At 41.4% G+C, this 19671-nt stretch overlaps 1 protein-coding gene across 1 annotated transcript in view; it reads left to right on the top strand.

Moving 5' to 3' along the window:
* The first annotated feature begins 269 nt into the window (after positions 1-269).
* The window catches only part of NUP153 (nucleoporin 153), a 44633-nt gene continuing 25231 nt past the window's right edge, over positions 270-19671 (top strand). Inside the window, exons 1-3 of the mRNA XM_053963635.1 lie at positions 270-476; positions 16774-16990; positions 19143-19391. Coding sequence (XP_053819610.1) covers positions 378-476; positions 16774-16990; positions 19143-19391 — 565 coding nt within the window. The 5' untranslated portion in view covers positions 270-377. The remainder of the gene's footprint in view (positions 477-16773; positions 16991-19142; positions 19392-19671) is intronic.

Here is a 19671-nt window from a genome sequence, read left to right as displayed (position 1 = left end):
CGGCGGCGGCTCGGGCCGCGGGCGGGCGGGCAGCGCGCGGGGCGCCGCCGCCGGGCGGGAGAGCGCGAGCTAGAAGCGGCGGGCGGAGAGATCGCGGAGGGAACGCGGGGAAGGGAGAGACGCGTGAGAGGGAGAGACGCGCGCGCGCGCGCGCGGGTAGGGGCGGGGCGGAGGCCGCGGAGGAGCCCCCCGCGCGCGCACCAGAGGCCGCGCGCGGCGCGTGGCGGGCGGGAGCGGCGCGGGGGGAGAGAGGCCCGGCCGGGCGCGTCCCCGCGGGGACGGTGACAGCGACAGCGCCGCCGGGCCGCGGCGGAGCACAGCGGCCGCACCAGGGGGAGGAGGACGAGGCCGCCGGCGGCGGCGGGCCGGATCGCATCATGGCCTCGGGTGGCAGCGGCGGCGGTGGCGGCAAGATCCGGACCCGACGGCACCACCTGGGAGCCGCGAAGCCGCCCTACGCGAGGGGCAAGCAGCAGGTGAAGTCGCGGGTCAGCCCCGTGAACCTCTTCCCCTCCTATCCCGCGTCTCCCCCGGCGCTCCCCTCAGCGGCGGCAGGAGGCGCCCCGGAGGCCCGACCCGGCAGAGACGCCTCTTTCCTCCGCCACCCTTCCCCCCCTTCCCCCCCCCCCCCCCCGCTCTCCATGCAGTCCCACGTGCGCGGCTTCGGGCCGGGGTTTCCCGGTGGAGCGGCCCGTGGGGAGGGAGGAGGGAAGGGTTTCCCGCCGGGGCCATGGGGATTGTGGGATTTCCGGGCGCTCACCCCGCTCCGGCGCCGCCGGGCTGCGGGGGGATTCTCGCCTCCCCTTTGTCTCCTGCCTGTCCCCCGCTAGCAGGAGCAAAGGCGGGAGGAGGAGGAGAAGGCGGCTGGGAAGGGTTAGGTGCGCATTCCCTCTCATCGTGGTCGGAGCGGGCTGGATCTCGCTCCACGGGATGCTCGTTTTGTCTCTGGGCTGCCCGGTTAAATCGTGATTAAAATGATCTTAATTGGGTTATCAAGTTAAAGTTAGTCGTCAGATTTAAGTGCATCGCTTCCAATATTTGCTTTTCTTGACAAATTCCAGGTTGCAAATGAGTCCGTGAGGGTGCTGGGTAGTTAGGCATCTTCCATTGTGGTTTCTTTTTTCTTTTTTTTTTTGTTTTAATTTTTATTTTTTTATTTTTTTTATAGGATGCTGCCTAAAAAACCCTTAGGTTTTTTTTTCAGTGTCTTGCCTGTCCCTAAACGTGCTAGTGCAGTGCAAGCAAAATGTAATTCATAAGACATTTGTTCTTTGTGTTGTAGGACAGAATAGATAGATAACAGAAAAAAAGCAGTTTGTAAATTGCATTACAAAGATCCTATGCCATTTAGAGTGGCTGCAGAGAGTAGAAGCAAAGATCCTTCCCAACTCCTGTTTGTCAGAGAATTTCAAGATGCCTGGAGACAGTGCTCTGGAAATGCCTTTCACGTGTATTTGTGAACCTGAAATTGACTGTAAAACCAAAGCGTTTATGTTATTAAATTGGTAATATAAGCCAGGAGATTAAATATTATATGCAAAATTGAGGGCATGTTATGCATTAATTGTTGCTCAATTAGTTCTTATTATTTGGGAAGTACTGTACTTAATCCTTTGTATAACACACTGATCAGCAGCGTTGTCCTTGTAAAGCGGGCAGGGTGACGCTTCATCTAAAGAATCACTGCACTTGCAGAACAAATGTTGAAAGCTCTTACATGAACAACAGAGTGATGTTGAAATTGCAATATCCTGCATGTGGTGATACTGTGTAGATAACTGATAAAACAGATGAATTTAAAATAATTAGGTGAGATGATTTTCTGATTATTCTATTGTCTGTTACCTCTGTGTGTTTTCTAGTCGGTTTATTTAAACAATGGGGCAAAGCAAACATGTGCTTGGGGGGATATCTGTGGGATTCAGCCCAGTGCATGGATGCTGCGAGTCAAATACATCAATCAAATTAACAAGAAATATATTGGGGAAGAAATGCTAAATAGTCAAACAGATAGGTGTCAGATGTGCATTTGTTGTAAGGGATGGCTTTTTAACCCTATGTAGCTTGCTAACCTGCTTTACCTAAAAAGATGCGCTCTGGGTAGATAGCTGACTTGAACTGGAATTAATTGATAATTTTATTTTCAATAAAACATCCACTCTGCAGAAAGTATTCTATGGTTTGGTGTTGTCTCTCAGTAATGAGTTTGAGAAGACATGGAAGTGCTCAGTGCAGACTGGACGTGATCTCCTGCTCCCCTAACTATTATCAATAAGGAAGCTCATAGAAGTACTGTATTGGAACTAAGTGCTTGAGGTCAAGACTGCAGTCCTGAAAACTCAGTCTCTTATCACCAAGCTCTGAAGGTGCCTAAGCACTGAATGCCATATTGTTCATACCTTTAAAGTTCTTAGGATATCTGATTCTTTTCCACTTGTATGAAAGATGAGTAGCATGATGCCAGGCTTACAACAGGCCTGTTGTGTGTTTTTCTTAAGCTGTTTTGCTTTTTTGATGTTGTTATTTTGTTATAGTCTCCCAGGGAGCTTGGTCAGGTGGGAATTCTCCAGAGGTGCCTAGTGTGCTGCAGAGTCAGTCTTCCATTAAGTGCAGCAACGGCTTTAGAAGACATTTGGAAGTGGAGATGATGCTGGTTTTCAAAGATGATTAGCTAAAGCATTTGTTCAAAATGTGGTAGACCCCGCTTCAGATTATTTTTTTTTTTGCCTAGAGGCATCAACCTACATCTTCAACTTTCTGGGCAAATATCCCAGTTGCCAAGCTGTGTGTTGTCTTTGAGTTCTTCTGACTGAAACTGTGTTATTATCCAGAAAAAGAATGCGTGATTCATTGAGTCAGGAAGAGGATGTATAAGATGTTACCTTCCAAGAGTGCAGACACACAGCCTGTAATCCATGATTTCAGAAGTTATTTGTTTTATATATTCTTGGAATAAACATGGAAAGTGCAGAATTTCCTGCCCTTTTCTCCCCAGGTGCCTGATTGAGCCATATTTCATTATATTTGAGTATGTGTTTTTTTAACTGTGGAGTCTTTTTTTAAACCAGTCTCAGATAGGAGAGATGAACAGATGCTGCTTGGAGGATGTGACTTGCAGCTTGTATTTTCTCTTGGAAGATGGAGCTATGAGTAGATTTCCCCCACTAGTGAAGGAACTAAACCACAGTATTTTCCTTTCTGGGCTACCATCCTGCCTTATAAAAAGTGCACTGTCAGCAGCTGTATTATTAAACCAAGAAAGAAAAAGTAGCAGCACCATGAGGTAAGGACAGTATCCACTAACCATGAGGATTTGAGGTGAGGGAATTACATATCAGAACAAAAAAAAGCCTTTTTGTATCTATTTGGTGGGTGTTCTTGGAGTAGAATTGTCGAGTTCTTCCCATTGACTGTGCTTTCCTAGGGGTAGAGTGTTGACAGCTCCACACTGAATGCATTGACTTTAGGTTATGCTGTGCTCAGCACACTGTTTACTTGGCCATCCCATGCTGAAATATCCTGCCTCCTCCTGCACTTTTTAAGGAGCTTAGGCACTTGGGTTAAAATTACAGCTTCTTTGAGAGCTAAGCACATGCCAAGTGAGGGAGCTGTTGTGTCCAGCATCTGAGTTTCATCTCCCAGATGTGGTCCCAGTGTTTCTAAGTCCTGGTTTGTCCTGGTCATTTGGATAGACTGATGATGGAAATTACCGATGCAGATGTGTTAAACGGGAGGGATGTTTGCATTGCTGGCTTATTAAACTCCTTCTAGAAGAGTATTTGTATGTTCCTACTGCTAATTTTATGTTTAGTTTTGGGTTTTCATGTGTGTGCTCGTGCTGGTTTAACTTGGAGCAGTGCCATTTCTCATCCAGGTAATAGATTTCAGAGATTTTAAGTGCGACTTTAAGAAGAGAATAAAATTAGTTTTCTTGGTATTTTTTTATTTTGAGAATTAAGCATTCAAATGAAGGAGTCAGAGAACTTTGAATCTCCTGCACTTTTATTTAAACTCATACAGACAGATATAAGCATGAGAAAAAAACAGTTAGTTGAAAAGTGTTTATAACCTTCCCTTAAACGTCTATATTCATGTTAAGCTTTAGCTTACAGCTGTTTGATATTAGAGATAATGTCTGTAGACTAAAACTTCTGCTGAGGAGTGCTGTTTTCCTTTTTTCCTATGTGTGTATGTGCCAGTGCATATTTATAATGTGGATGTCCAAATCCAAAGATGTTTTCCTTGATGAAACCAGGGTAAGTCTGTGCATATATTGTAGTTGGTCTTATGCTGATACAGTTAGGACGTAACCTGACAAAGGGGACCAGAAGGTCACTGGAAGCCGCTCTCATAGGCCTGGGTCGTGAAACCCCTTTGGATTTGTGTGTTTCACCAAGTCACTTGAGATGTCATGTAAGGTTCTTCCCAGAGGGACTAGCTACAGGACTGAGAACTGAAAACTGTATGCAGCAGTGTCTAAAGTATTGCATTGTCGCTTGCTGCTGTCTTGAAGGTAGGCCTTGCTTGGCAGGCAGTGGGCAGAAGGGATCTTAAAAACCACAAGGTTTATTTTGTCAGGAAAATTTGAAACTTTGATGCTTAAGAGTTCTGAGAGTATCATATTGAGCAATGTAACCTAGGTAATGTTTCATAGGCCATAAACAGGAAAATACTAATTAGGAAAATCTTTATTAAGAATATCCATACAGACCTACACAAATGCAATTGTATTAACTCCAGTCAACAGGATTGCACCTTGAAGCACACTTTAATGTGGTTGTATCTGTATGCAATTCTGCCTGATTTGGTTTAGTAGTAAGCTAGCACACTGAGCTAAAACAAATAGATTTGAAGAAATGTTTAATATGTATTTAAAGATTCATTTTAAAAGATGGGCTAATAGTAAACATCAGAAGTTTTGTCTTTGTCCCAGCAATATGATACTGGCAAAATAGGTGTTTAAATTTGGCACTTGGCTTTCTACTGCTACTGTAAACAAAAATGTATCCTCATTGGGAAGAACTTAAAAAACTGAGATATTGACAGTTGTCTCTCCTTTAGGCTAGCAGTACTGTACGCTTGTACAAATTGTAGATGATGAGTACTATAGCATTTCATTAATATTCTAGGGTTTGTTTCAAAGTGTTGTGACAGTCTTGGAGACTGTGAAGTATTAAGGACAAACAGTATTAGTAGGTTGTATCTTAGGAGAAGAAAAAAGCAGATGAAATAATTGACTGTGTTAGCTGGGACACTGCAAATTGTCTTTGGTTGCTGGCAGCACATCACTTCCTCTGAGTTATTTATTCCTTCAGTCAGTAATTAGAACCAGTTCTTCCTCCCCTGCCATGGACAAACTAAGCTGCTGCTGATTCTAACAACTTGGCAGGACAGAGTTCAGAATCTCTTTTGTGTGCCCAAAAATGTTTGAGCAAAAGTATTCCAGGTTGGTGCAGGTAGTGGGCTGCCATAGCATCATTTAATGAACTCATAATACACTGGGATGACTGGATCAGTGGACGTGGGGCAAACGGTGGATGTTGTTTACCTGGACTTGAGCAATGCCCGCAGCATGGTCTCCTATGTGATTCCTGTTGTCCGCTTGGTGAAATACAGACTTGTCAGGTGGTCCATAAAGTGATTGGAAAATGAGCAGGACCTTGGACCTCAAAGGGTTGTGACCAGCAGTACAAAGATCCAGTGGCAGCCAATTGCTAATAGAGCTCTCAGAGGTTGATTTTGAGGCTGATGCTGTTCCATGTCTTTATTAACCATCCAGGTTATGGATGAAGGAATGGCATGGATCCTCAGCAGTTTCCTAGATAATACCAAACCCTTGGGAACTTCAGACCTGTTGTATAATGAAGAATAGGGCTGCCATTGAGGGAACTTGGCAGAAGTGGGCTGCCAAGAATCTTGTGAGTTTTAATAAAGGCAAATGTGAAGTCCTTCATGTGGAGCAAAACAACCCCACCTACCTGCTGGACAACAAGTTGAACGTGAGTCCGCAGCGTGCTCTTGAGGTAAAGAAGGCCAGCTGGATACTGGGAGGTATTAGTAAGTGTGTGGGAAGGATGTTAAGAGAGTTGTTTTTTCCCCTGCATGCAGCACTTCTAGGACTGCATCTGGACTGTTGTGTCTAGTTTTGTCCTCTCCAGTTTAAGCAAAGACAAGGAAAACATAGGAATGAGTCTGGTTGAGAGACACCAAAGTAATGATGGCTTTGAGAACTGGGTGTGTTCAGATTAAAAGCAGCAAATACCTAATGAGATTATAGAGAAAGTGTAGCAAGGCTCTTCTAGGAGATTCATAGGAGATTCATGTATACAAAGGGACAGTGGACTCAAGATGCCAAAATGGAAATTCTGATTTCATAATAGGAATTTTTTTTAACTGTAAGGCTAGCTAGCATGTTGGAAGAACTGCCCAGAGAGGCCTCGAAACCCAGGTGGACTCAGCTGTGGATGACCTGCTGGTTTTGGCCATTCTCTGAGGAGGAGGTTGTAGTAGTAGGTGATCTCTAGGGTGTCATGCAGCCTCTATGTGTGTGTGATTCTGACAGAGCTGCTGCAGCTGCACCACAGAGCACACACAGGCATGGTTTCAGTGTAAATGACACTGTTACTCTAGGTTGGTAATCCTTTTGCTGGTTCATCCTGTAGTTCTGTCTTCAGGGTTGTGCTGTCTCTTGCAGAAGGAAATAATGCCTCCATCTCACTGTTGAAGTTTTTCCAGAGTAAATTGTGAGCTTGCCCTCAGAAAGAGAGTAACTAAGAGGCTTTTTTCTAGGGTTGCTGTTTTGCGGACCAGTTTTAAAAAATGTCTTCTGTCTTTTTAGTGGTAGGTCATGTGATACGCTTTTCCATTTTTCTGCTATTAAGTTGTAAAAATCTTGTGGGTTTTATTTTGCTTTTTCATGTTCTGTGTAATCAATTCAATATTTATTGTACTGCACTTGCTTGGTGCAACCCCAGTATCGATGCAAGCTGGGGCATGAGTAGATGGAGAGCAGTTCTGCCAAGGACTTGGGGTTGCTGATGGATGAGAGGCTGTGTGTGAGTTGGCAATGTGTGCTTCCAGAAAGCCAAACATATCCTGGGCTGCACCCAAAGCAAGTGTGGCCAGCAGGCTGAGGGACGGGATTCTGATATTCCACTCCTCTCTGGTGAGGCCCCACCTGGAGTATTGCATCCAGCTCTGGGGTCCTCAGCACAGGAAGGACATGGACCTGTTGGAGTGAGGCCAGAGATGGGCCTCAAGAATTGTCAGGGAGCAGGAGAACCTCTCCTATGAAGACAGGCTGAGAGAGTTAGGGCTCTTTAGCCTGGAGAAGAGAAGGTTCTGGGAAGACTTTATGAACACCTTTGAGAACCTAAAGGGGACTTAGACTCCTTTAAGTGAAGAAAGGTTGATTCACCCTGGATGTAAGGAAGCATTTTTAAAAAAGATGATGATACATTATAACAGGTTGCCCAGAGGGGTGTTTGAAGCTCTGTCCCTGGGAGCATTCAAGGTCAGGTTAGATGGGGCCCTGAGCAACCTGATCTAGTTGAAGATGCCTCTGCTCATTGCAGGGAAGTTTGGACTAGATGACCTCTAAAGGTCCCTTCCAATCCAAAAGATTCTATGAATCAATGCATGTTGCACTTAAGTACAGGATCTTTGGGTGGGTTTGACTTGAGACTACTGTGGTTTTTTCAACTAAACATGAGTTCATCTTTACATTCCCATTTGCTGGGATGAAATGTGTGTGGCAACACAGATATACCAGCAATGCATTGAGTCCTACAGCTGTGAATAGCACATACACAATTTGCAAATACGTGAGCCAGTACAAAATGTTCTTTCTCCTTACTGAGGCTATTTAATGTTTTCTTGATGGTTCTGCTCTTGGAAAAAGTTGTGTGAGTGTCTTGGGGAGCTGGCTGACTTTGCTTTTAGTTATGGTTGTATTTTGAATCAAATGTTTTTGAAGTAGATATGTCTCAAGACTCTTTCTCCTATTAGAGCTCAAGGCCTGGTGACTTCCAAGACTGAAGTAAACCAAGCAAAGAGATAAACTGTTCAGTTGTCATTTTCTTTGAGACTGAATTACAGTGAGGCACTGAAATATTTACAGTAATGAGGTATTAAATTGGTGAGACTGTAATACAGGTGCATTTGTAATTAAAATTATCCTAAGGAAAATAGATAAAAACAAGGCTTAAACTAGTTTAAATGCAACTGTGTTCAGGAATTGCTGTGGTGCAACCAGATACATATTAAATTTATAACAGTGCATGTTTTTCTAATGTCAGCCCTCAATATTTGTTACTAACTTACTTTACAGAGATGTAGGATATTTACATATTTGTAGATTATTTTTTAGTGACGTTCTGTCACTAAAAAAATAATCTCTATGTGCAATGGCAATTTTTCATGTTGCTGGTAAGTGTCTGAAGATACTGGTTATATGTTTAAAATGAGATGCTCTTGGTTCTGTCAGTTGCAGTGTGATGAAAAAATATGTCCAGAAAGACACTGCTGTCTCTCACAACTGAAGATTACTGCCCTGCAGCAGAGCTGAGGCTACCTGGGCTTTACAGTTTCAGAATATTGCCTTAAAATGTCAAAGATGTAATAATACCCCTCACTGCTCTAGCTAAAGCAACTGTGTCCAAGGGCCATTGCTTTAGTTTCTCTTAAGCACCAATTCTTACATTTTAGAATCTAGTCAGGAAGTGTATGCACCAGGGTTAGATGTGTCCAGTTTAAAGTAATTGCAGGTTATGCTATTTAGATGAATTGTGAGGCTTAACTTTTGTGTATGGTACTTAAAATGTAGGAAGGCTTTGAGTTTTGCTGAAGTACCAAATTATCACAGCAAGTAACTAAATTTGATTATTTGGTTACTCGATTTTAATTTACCTGTTAAAATCTGTGAATTAGATAACCTACTGAAAGTGCAACAGGATTGGCTGTAGATTTTGCAAAATGACTGGAATGTGGTATTGTCAGCTCAGTTTATAGATCAACATGGGCAGAAAAGATAATTCAGAGGGAGGATGTGAAAATTTTGCTGGTTTTTGCTAATACTGTGTTATATTTAAAAATTTAAACTGTGTTTTCCAAAATGTCAGGAGTGAGATTTTGTAGCTTAGTTTTGTGAAATATACTTCAAACCTTCGAGCCTTATACTCACTAGGAAGAACTGGACACAGGGATGGACATCTGCAAGCTGCAAGTTGACCTCAGATGGCATTTAACTATTGCTTCAGGAGTTGTTGCAGAATTTGGGCTGCCCTATTTTGTTTTAAATACATAGCGTGTCTTCACCATTATGTGCCACAGTGTGATGATACTATGTTTTGTTTGTGAGTGCTTTCAGGCAAAATGACATTGAAAATATTTAATTCTTTGGTGAGAGCGTTGTGCATTGTAGCAGGTAGCAAATTTGTAGTGTAGGGTATGATGCGTTGATAGCCCTTGTATGCATGAACTCCTTGGCTGTAAATGCAGGGAAGAGGAAGACTTTGCCATTATCAGTTATGTTTGGTGATGTTGAAATACTGTAATGAATTGGATCTTAATATGTATAGAATACCTATAAATAAGATAAACAATTTTATGTGTAAATAATGTATTTTAATCCTAAATATAAAATATGTGTTATACTTTGCGAAATCTGATAACTTGTGATAATGAACTTGTAAAGACCAGCTGTTGCCATGGGAAATGTACTTCTTGATCTTTCTGGTTTAAAACTTCATGTCCATGTGGTTATGTCAGAAATAAAAGTAGCAAGTTTAGACTATAGGGTTTCCTTTTAGGAAAGATATTCTGAGCAGCATTTCAACTGATATAATTCTAGATACTGTTTATGAAACTTACCTGGAGACGCACTGTCACAGCTGAGTTGCAGCAGTCTTCAATTAAAAAATACTAACTACTTGGAGTTCCTTCTTAAATTGGGAAAGAACAAACTTTAAAACTGCTTGTAAAGTTGTAAGGGAAAATAGTCTCATGAATCTTAAACTTTTTGGTTTTGCTGCTGATAGATTTCCATTTCAAAGTGTGGTACTGAATGTAATTTACAATGCCCATTGCTGATCGCTGCTGAGGGTTAGCTAGTGCCTGTGTAGTGTTTTCTAAAAGGAAAAAAGAAAGGTACCTTGTACTTTGTGGTGTGTTTTGTAATGTTCTCACTGTGTTAACTGAAGGTGTGGACAAAACTTCATATAAAACCATTTGGTGTCACAAGGATTTAACCTAGTGTGTTAAGCACTGATTTATCTCTCAGAGCACATACAGGTGTTTTGCTCTCAGCTGTAAGTGATAATAATATATACAGATGTGCAAACGGTGCCAGAAAATACCTGAATTTCCCTGGAATGTTTATTCTAAAGCTAACTAGACTAAGGAAAATAAGGCTCACTTAAGCAATAAGAAAGTAATACACTGGCATCTGGTAATAGAATCCCTTCTTCAAGACTTTCAGGAATAAATCTAAACTAGTCCACTTGCCTTAAATAAAATTGTTGTTTTTCAAGTGTTACATAATTAATAACATTCCTGAAACGTACTGTTCATATTAAGTCATAAGTTTTATTGTCTTTTTTCTAAATGAAATATCAAACTCTGCTGTCCTACATCCAAATTGAAGTCACTCCCTGAATAGCAAAAGCAGAGTTAGTCTAATCCAGTCTAAGTCCGCTGCTGCAAGAGACAATCATGTTATGTTTCCATTTCTCTTCATGCTGTTGCATGAGCATCAATGCAGGCACATGGTAAACTGCACCAGCAACCTGATGCCCCTGAGGGGTAGTCCTCACTGTCATAGTCTATAGACAGATTTTTGGTTGGATCTATTTAATAGAGCCTTGCTACAGTTCGTCATTTGCTTGCTTATATGTGCTAGTGGTAGCACAAGGGAAGGGTGAAGTGAAGAGGAGAATGGGACAGTGTTTTTAATGACAATACAGACACAGGATGATTGAAAGAAGGGAGAAGTTTTATTTCCTGTTCCTCTAGTTCTGGCTGTCTGATCGTGCTTTCTCTCAATCCAGTTCTGGTGCACTGAGCCAGTTTAACTCATTGGCCCAGCAGAGAAACACGTACTTTTTGCCAGATTTATGAGTTCAGCTAGTATGGAAAGAAGTAGCCTGCTATGTGCCAGAGCTGGCATGAGCTAACTGTGGGGGGTGGAGGGCAAGAAAATTCCTTTTTGGTGTTTGGCATTGGTTAGATTGATCTGCTCTCAGTGAGCTTCACTGTTAGGGGCAGGTTTTCTTTTTGAGGACTTACCAATTCATATGTTCTAATAACTTTAACTTTGAAATTTGAAACAAAGAAGTCTTTGAGAGGCAAGAATTTGATGCTTTTCAGAGGTGTGTGTGCAGTGAAGTGGAAATCAGCTGTTTTATCTAGTTGTGTATTTTGCATCTCTGACAAATTCCTTTAAGTGTATAACTGTTATATAATTTTTATACAGTTTTTTCGTCCTTAAACCTCCTGGACTGAAATCAGCTCAGTTACAAAATGGATGTTTTCGAATAATGTGTCACTACTGAGTGCTCCTGCCAGTACTTTCCTCACCCTTTGCAGTGTGAAAGACCCTTACAAGCTGGAACAACTATCTTATTCTGTAAATATTTTTGGCCAAGAAATATATTTTTGGCCAGCTATTGCGTGCTTTTAAGTTTGGAATTCAAACTGTGACCACAAACTACTGATTTTTCTTTCTTTATCTAAATCCTTTGAAGAAATGGTATTTTAAAGTAGTAAATTATGACACCTGTTTGTTAACTCTGTCTACATATCTTTTGCTTAGTGTTGCAGCCAGCATGGGTTTATGAAGGCAGATCTGCTTGACCAGTCTGATCTCCTGTGATAGAGTTACCCACTTGGTGGATGAGGGAAAGGCTCTGGATGTTGGATGTCATCTATTTAGAATTTAGTAAAGCCTTTGACACCATTTCCCATGGCATTCTCCTGGCTTCCTGTGGTGTGAATGGGTGTGATCTTTGCTGAGTAAAAAACTGTGTGGATGGCCAGGCCCAGAGCGTGGTGGTGAATGGGGTTGCATCCAGCTGGTGACCAGACACAAATGGTGATTGCCAGGGCTCAATATTGGGGCCAGTCCTTTTTAGCATCTTCATCAATGACCAGGACAAGGGGATCAATTGCACCCTAAGCCAGTTTGCAGATGACACCAAGTTGGGCAGGAGTGTTGATCAACTGGAGGACAGGAATGTTCTAGACAGGGAACTGGGAAGGCTGGGTAGATGGGCTGAGGCCAGTTGTATGAGGTTCAGTAAGATGAAGTGCCCAGCCCTGAATTTGGGTCACAACAACCCTCTGTAATGCTACTGCCTGGGGTAAGGGTGGCTGGAAAGCTGCATGGCGAAAAGGACCTGGTGGTGCTGGACAGCAGCAGCTGAACAGCAGCCAGCAGTGTCCAGGTGGCCAAGAATGCCAGTGGCATCCTGCCCTCTATTAGCAATAGTAGGACCAGGGCAGTGATTGTCCCCCTGTACTCAGCACTAGTGAGGCCACATCTGCAACCCTCTGTTCAGATTTGGGCCACTCTCTACAAGGAAGACACTGAGGGGCTAGAGCATGTCCAGAGAAGGGCAGTTGGAGCTGGCACTTGAGAACATGGTTTAATGGTGAACATGATGGTAGTGCTGCAATTAACAGTTGGACTTGAAGATCTTAAAGATGTTTTCAAACTTGATTCCATGACCTTATGAGAACAGGGCTTTGGACCTTCCAAGGAAGGATTTGAGTCTTCAACACAGAGCTTTGGGCCCTGGAAATGGGCTTTTGGAGATGAGTAGGAGGGTCTGAACCCTGAGGTTGGATTTTCTTCGGTTTTGTGCCCTCAAATGATGCTTCAATACTTTGAGATGAGGCTCTGCTCGCTAGAAATGGGTTTTTGGAGGCTTTGAGCCCATTAGATAAAAGGCTGAATCCTAAATAGGAGGCTTTGGAAGCTAGGGTTTGGGCCTGGAGATCTGCCTTTGTATTCTATAAAGAGTTTGAATTCTACAAATGAGGCTTTGGGCCTTACTAATCAGACTTGGAGCCTTCAAAATAATGCTCGTGGCCCTTCAGATGAGTCTTGGGACCTAAGGAGCAGGGCTTGAAACTCAGTAATAAGTGTTCCTGCCCAAACAAGGATGGTTTGGACTCTTGGGTAACAGTTGGACACAATGATCTAAGAGGTCTTTTCCAGCCTTAATAGTTCAGTGATTCCATGATGTCAAGCCAATATGCCTTGGAGTAGCTGTTACTGTAGTTACTGTTGCTATGATGTTTGTATACATAGACTTAGATAGACTTAGCAGAGCTGCAGACACTTGAGATGATGCACAGATTTTGAAAAACTCTTGTAAATACCTATTCATAAGCTACTGGGTCTTTCTGGTGGAATTTAATTTTGTTAAGCTTTCCTGCTGAAATTTTTTGGGATGAGTGTATTTGAAGTGATAGCAGTTGATACTGACAGCAGTTCAAACCTCTGAAATCAGTCAGTTAAGGAGTTAAATATGTTCACTGAATAAAACAGACAGCAGTCACACAGTTGGGATTGCCCCTCTGAGCCTTTTGCCCTTCCATGATACTAAGTTTGGTATCTGTGTGGCCTGTACCATATCCCCTGCTCCCAACCTGAGACTGGGAACTAGAACAGTTTTTGTGCAGTAGCATGTTCAGAATAGCTGTACTGAATGAAGGTGTTCTGGAAGAGGCTGGTTCATATTTGTGTCAGGAGAAGATTGGGATCTGAGCAGTTTGCTGGAGAATAAGCCTGCTAGAGTTCTCTGTTGCTGTGTCTTTTGTATTTCATATCTGAAGATCTGTTGGCATCAATGAGATGTGTACTATCCATGTCAGCCTTCTAGAAGGATTAATGATTCCTCTCTGAGGAGATGGGATGGACAGAGTGGAGAGCTGGTGACACAGAAGTGGTAGAGGGGGAGTGTTCTAACGCTGACAGGGTTGGCTTATTTGCATATGCAGAGAGAGGGAAAGAGTGTTTAAATGCATGTGCTGAAGTTGAAGAATAAGGAAACTGCAAGTTAGGGTAAGATTAAAATGCCAGCTTTAAAGACCCTGTAAGGCATGACATTTTGCTGAATTGTTCTGGCAGGAATAAGCAGTATGCATGTTCAAATGTCAGTGGTACCTTAACTGCCTGATTTGATCAGGAATCCAGCCACAGAGCTTTATTGATTGGCTTTTAGCTCTCATGGGCAGATAAGAGATGATGGAAGGAATTCTGGTGGTTTTTTTGGTGTGTCATCTGTGTGTATTTGAATAGGCATACCTGGGGAATGTGGAATACTTTTAGGGGGAAGGTGTTTTTTTAATGGGATCTGTTTTTGGTGATGGCTCGTTCATAATGCCTGCATAGTTCTTTCGCAGTGCCTTTAATATATTTTGCTGATAGAAAATGTAGGTGCCTTTACATGTATTTTGCTTTCTCTTGCTTTGTCACTAAGCCAGCATTATTCTGTAGTATAAAACTATGCTCCTTGTCTGTTACTGTGCCTAAGCCAGATGGAACAGGCCATTAGTTCTTGGTGCGGTACAGCTGTGCTGAGTTCCAGCTCATGGGTAGGTTTGGGATGTTACCCTGTGTTACCCAGCTTGGAATGCTGATTATGTGGAGAATGGCAAGGCTGCCATTGGCACAAAAGGGTCAAACCAGTCTGGTGTCAGATCTGGATGCTAAAACGTCATCTTAGTTAATTACTAGTCTAGCTACATTCTCCAGTTTCTCATTAGGATTACTAATGATTGGGTGTTTACTCTTCTGGATGCCTATGGCTTCTTCCATCTTGAGTCTCAGGTAGCTTTCAGTCCTGGGAGGATTTCCTCAGCAAGAGAATCGTACTGGCTCCTGTTTTATGGCCAGTAATGTCTTACCCTCTAATGGTAAGACATTAGAGGGTAAGACATTACCCTCTAATGGAGATATCCTCTAGCAGTATTGAATATAGTAATGCCTAGCTTTTTGGAAAGGGCAATTGCCTTGGATGCAGTTTGTGTCCTGTCATTTGCTTATTTTGGCAAATTTTGATTCCTCTGAGTTCCTGATATGCTTTTATTCATAGCACCAAAATATTCACTCCCCTAAAGGGGGATAGTGAAAGGTGACAAGTAAAGGTGAAAATGAGGGGCTGGGAACAGAGTACAGACTGCCTCTTTGCTGATGCCAGGCACTGAACTGCTTGTGAGCTATGGTGTTGCACAGTTTTTTATGTTGGCAAGCTGAGGCTTAGTATTTATGTAGAATAGCAGCAACACCCTAATCATGTCATATTAGTGTGCATTTTAGTGTGGTAATTGTGATAGATGTGTTTATCATGTGATAATTCTAGTTTAAGCTGTCCCAGGCTAGTTATTCTGTCTTTGTGCAAGTAAAAGATTTAATTACAGATCATTAAGAAAAATGTCAAATTGTAAATTAAGATGACTTTCTTTCTGTGAAAAGATTTTTGTTTTCTACCTTCTTTTTCTTCTCTTTGCCAGTCCCCCTCCTAACTCCAGATTCAAGGGTGTCCTGTAAGTTGGTGTTTGTGTTACTGTGTATGAAAATGACAGATATGGGATTTTTCTTCCATGTGTGCTGAATTTTTAAAGGTTGAATACAACAGGGTTCTTGTTTCAGAGTTGTTTACTAGACCAACTACTACATGTTCAAAGAATATTCTCAATTCTCTACACATGAATTTTTAGAAAATTTTGTTGCCTAAACCCAGAAAAATAACAAAGTACCTTGATGCATGTGTTAGCAACTGGCATTGAAGTTCAATAAAAGTCTTTTTTACGCTCTTGTTGCTTTTCAGTTTCCAAAGTGTTGAAATAGTGGAGGTAGCTTCGGCGCTTTCTTCAACTTGTGGAGGTTAGCAGCTGGTTCTGTGGCTGCAGCCAGTGTTAGAGGGGGAGCTCCATGTTGCAAGCATTCTGCTGCACAGGGTTGAGATTTGACAAGAAGGCATGTTATGATGGGGAACAAGTGACTGCCTAAAAATGTTAAATAAATACTTCTTACTAGAACGTAAGCATAACAAATAATTGCTAAATGTCAAAATGGAAATAGCTTTTATGTATTCAGTAACTGCCAAATATTAAGGTTTGTAGATACAAAATTTTAACATACCATTAAATGAAATTTTATCAAATTGAATCTATTCAAGAGTCCTGTAGTGAGGAGTCTGTTGTTCAACTGTAGCTGTTTCTTCCGAGATTCTTTCAGAATCCCTTCACTATTCAGAGCATAATAGTGGGGTTTTTGGTGCACATTGTTCCTGCAGTTCAGCATTAGAAAAAGAAATATTTAAGTTCACTGATTTTAGTAACTATTACTGCTCATCACTATTGCTGTAGATAATTGCTGGGCTTCTGGGTTTGATGATTTTTCAAGTGAAGGTGTTAGAAGGAAAAGTCCTCAAAACAAAGTGCATACATCAGGAGTTATTTAGAAATTTAATTTCTTGATGACCTTGTGACTTGACAAGCTTTTGGTGAGCTTCAGCTGTAGTTTCAGAATGTGGAAGTTTTGCCAAGGTCAGTGGGAAGTGCAGAAACTGATGGGTTAGTAGTAAATCAGTGTTAATTGTATTTTTGTTATGCATGTTCCAGAAGTATTGGAATTCTTTATGAAGGATCCACCACCCTCTTATCTTACTCATCTGAATATTGCTATCTAATGTCTGTCTTGGAGGTCTGTGCAAGGTTGCATCCCAGAGTATGCTGCTGACTGTGTTCATATATTTTTCTTTCAAGCTGGGACTCCTTAGCAGAGTGACCGAATCAGTGAAAAACATTGTACCAGGATGGTTGCAGAAGTATTTCAATAAAAGGGAAGATAAATGTGTAGATATGAATGAATCTGCAAGCGAGGAAGAGAATCCAGTAAACTATCACCATGATTATGCAAATGAAGATGCCATGGTAATTGATGGGAGAGTCACGCCTGAATCAGCAAGAATTAATTTAGAAGGTATGTGAAATACCATTTAGTATTCTGACCATCTGTATTTATTCACAGATTTCTAGTTTTGAATCTATATTTCTAGGGGAGACTGGAAGGAGCATGTGGACAGAAAAAAAGCAAACAGCAAAAAACCCTGCAACACCCAAACCAAAATGACCAACCTGCCAAAAACCCCAACACAAAATAACCCCACACATAGGAAAATCAAAGGAAAAATCCTCAGTAACTCAGTTTTTAGAACTGCCTTAGCTTCAAAGTTTAAACATACTGGAAGTTCACTTAGAGCCCTTGGAAGTCATGAGTTAACTTCAGGTACTCAAGTAGCCAAGTGCAAAATACTGCTAGCATTCATTTGCAAGTGTGTGGGTTACATGTTCTTTTTAAAGGATCTGGGATGAAAGTTTATCTAATTGCTTAAGGTAGTAGAAACATTAATTTGTTTTGTTGTCCTCAAAACAAAAGACCAGATCCTAGAATGCCAGAGGAAAATTCCTTCATGTGTCCTGATTTCTTTTTTTTCTTTTCCTTTGGGCTTCTTCAGTCAATTTATTAAATTTCCATGTTAGTTTAGTGGTGATCTGGGGAACTTTGTTTATGACATTATTATTTTTGAAATATTTTGTAACATTGTGTGGCATTGCTAGCTTGGGGTCTTTGAAAATTATTTGGATCCTAGGCAAAGAAGTTTACAACTCTTTTATCATATTAAAATTAATCTGTGCTTTATACCTATGCCTCTCACTGTTTCTGTAGTGCTCTGAATTTGCATATGCTCTCATTTGAGTTTCTCTTGAATTAGCAGTTTTGGGAACTCAGGTTTTAATTAGGTGAGAAATATTGTGTGAGCATATGTACTTAACCATCTGTTGGATAGTCAGCTGCTTCTGTTGTTGGCAGAATGAAAAGTAATGAGGAAATACCTTTCTCACCAATGTTATCTAATTGTAAATAAGGAGCTTTATGGCTCTCTGTGTAGCTGTAGCTTGAGCATAAGTTTGTATAAAGGAATAGAGAAGGTTTTCATGAATGAGTAACATGTGTTGGCTTTCCTGAAGAATAGTGTGAAAGGACCTTTCAGTGAGAACAGCTGCACAGCAAACTTTCTAGCTCCAAGAAATCAGGAGCAGATGGGACCCGCTAGAACTTTCAGTAGCTTGGTTTGTAGTTAATCTTTCTAGCAATAATTAATAATTTTTTTGTTGTTGTTGTTACTGTGTTCCTTTGCTTGGCCAGCCTTTGGTCTGATAACACTTTCTTTCATCTCAAACAAGACAGTCCTAAAAATCTACCAGTGCTTTGGAGAATTAATTACTAGCAGTGCAATGCTTATGAAGATTGAAGTAGCTAGCTTAAGCTTCAGTGCAAATGTCAGGATGATAGTGTCTCAAAATTATGTTCATACCAGAAATCGTGGGAGGGGCTGTAGACATACGGATATCAGGCAAGATGACCATTAATTGCTATTGTGTTCATGTGGCAAGTTGGAGCTGTGAGAGACCACCTCTTGCAGGACGCTGGCAGTGCTTACAGACCCTTTTCATGAGGAAAAAATGCCTGTCTTACAACTGAGGCCACATTGCTTACTTGTCCTTTATGCCAAAATCTCAAAAACTAATGGATAGGAGATAATTTGCCTGTAGCATGACCTGATATGGTAGAATTTGGAAGGGAGGATGATGACACCAGAACAAATAAACCCCCAAAAATCTTTGCAAATACATATTTTTATGTTACATATTCAGACTAACAACACCTTTTTTACTAGATGATAAAAACTGAAGAGTTGTCCATAACTTTTCATGTAATCTCAAATTCTGGAAAGCGTATTGTAAGCATTATCTGGAGGAGAAGGAATTTATAGATGTTTGATTTAGTGAAAGACACAGTTTAAGTGCTTGAGTGCAGGGTCAGATTTTGATGAAATTCAGAAAAATCCCATCCTTAAGTACTTCTTAATATGACATTAATGCTCAGTATTGCAAGCAGTGTTGCTGTTGTAATCAGACAGATGAAACCCTATCTGGGTGAGGAAGTTAAATTCAGCTTCTCTATTTTTGTGCATGGAACTTGGCAATAAGCATGGCTGTTGATAGAAAACAGTTTTGGCTTCTGTGAGCTTGTCTGTAGGGAAACTGATTGTCTCGCTGTTCTTGTTTAGAACCATCCACGAGCAGGTCTGCACTGAACTTCTCAGATGTGTTAACAAGGCCCTCCCTTCACCGGAGCCATTTGAACTGCACCGTGTTGGATTCCGCAGTCCCACACTGTCAGCCCTCCACATCTTCCACACTTGGCATTGGCAGTCCTGGGCTGTCCCTCGTAAAGGAAATAAAAGATTCTACCTCTCAGCATGATGACGATAACATCTCAACAACCAGTGGCTTCTCCTCTAGAGCATCTGATAAAGGTAACTTTTATATTCTCTATTGGATTTGTTTGATAACATGAAGTACTTTGTATTCTTTAATATTCCACATTGCCTTACTAAATAAAGTAGGAGAATGTCAGCTCTAGATGTTAGAATTAAATTTAATTTTTAGTATTTTAGAAGTATATAATCCTGTCACCTTGTAAATATAACTACGCTTGGAATACATTTATGAGTCCGTTATATTCTAAACAGTCAGTGCTGATAAATACAATTTTAGTTTGATTATCTGTAAATCTTGAATGGGAATAATAGGAGA

This window comes from Vidua chalybeata, chromosome 1 (assembly GCF_026979565.1).
Source record: "Vidua chalybeata isolate OUT-0048 chromosome 1, bVidCha1 merged haplotype, whole genome shotgun sequence".
Classification (NCBI taxonomy): domain Eukaryota; kingdom Metazoa; phylum Chordata; class Aves; order Passeriformes; family Viduidae; genus Vidua; species Vidua chalybeata.
This window is presented reverse-complemented; position numbering and strand designations above follow the sequence as displayed.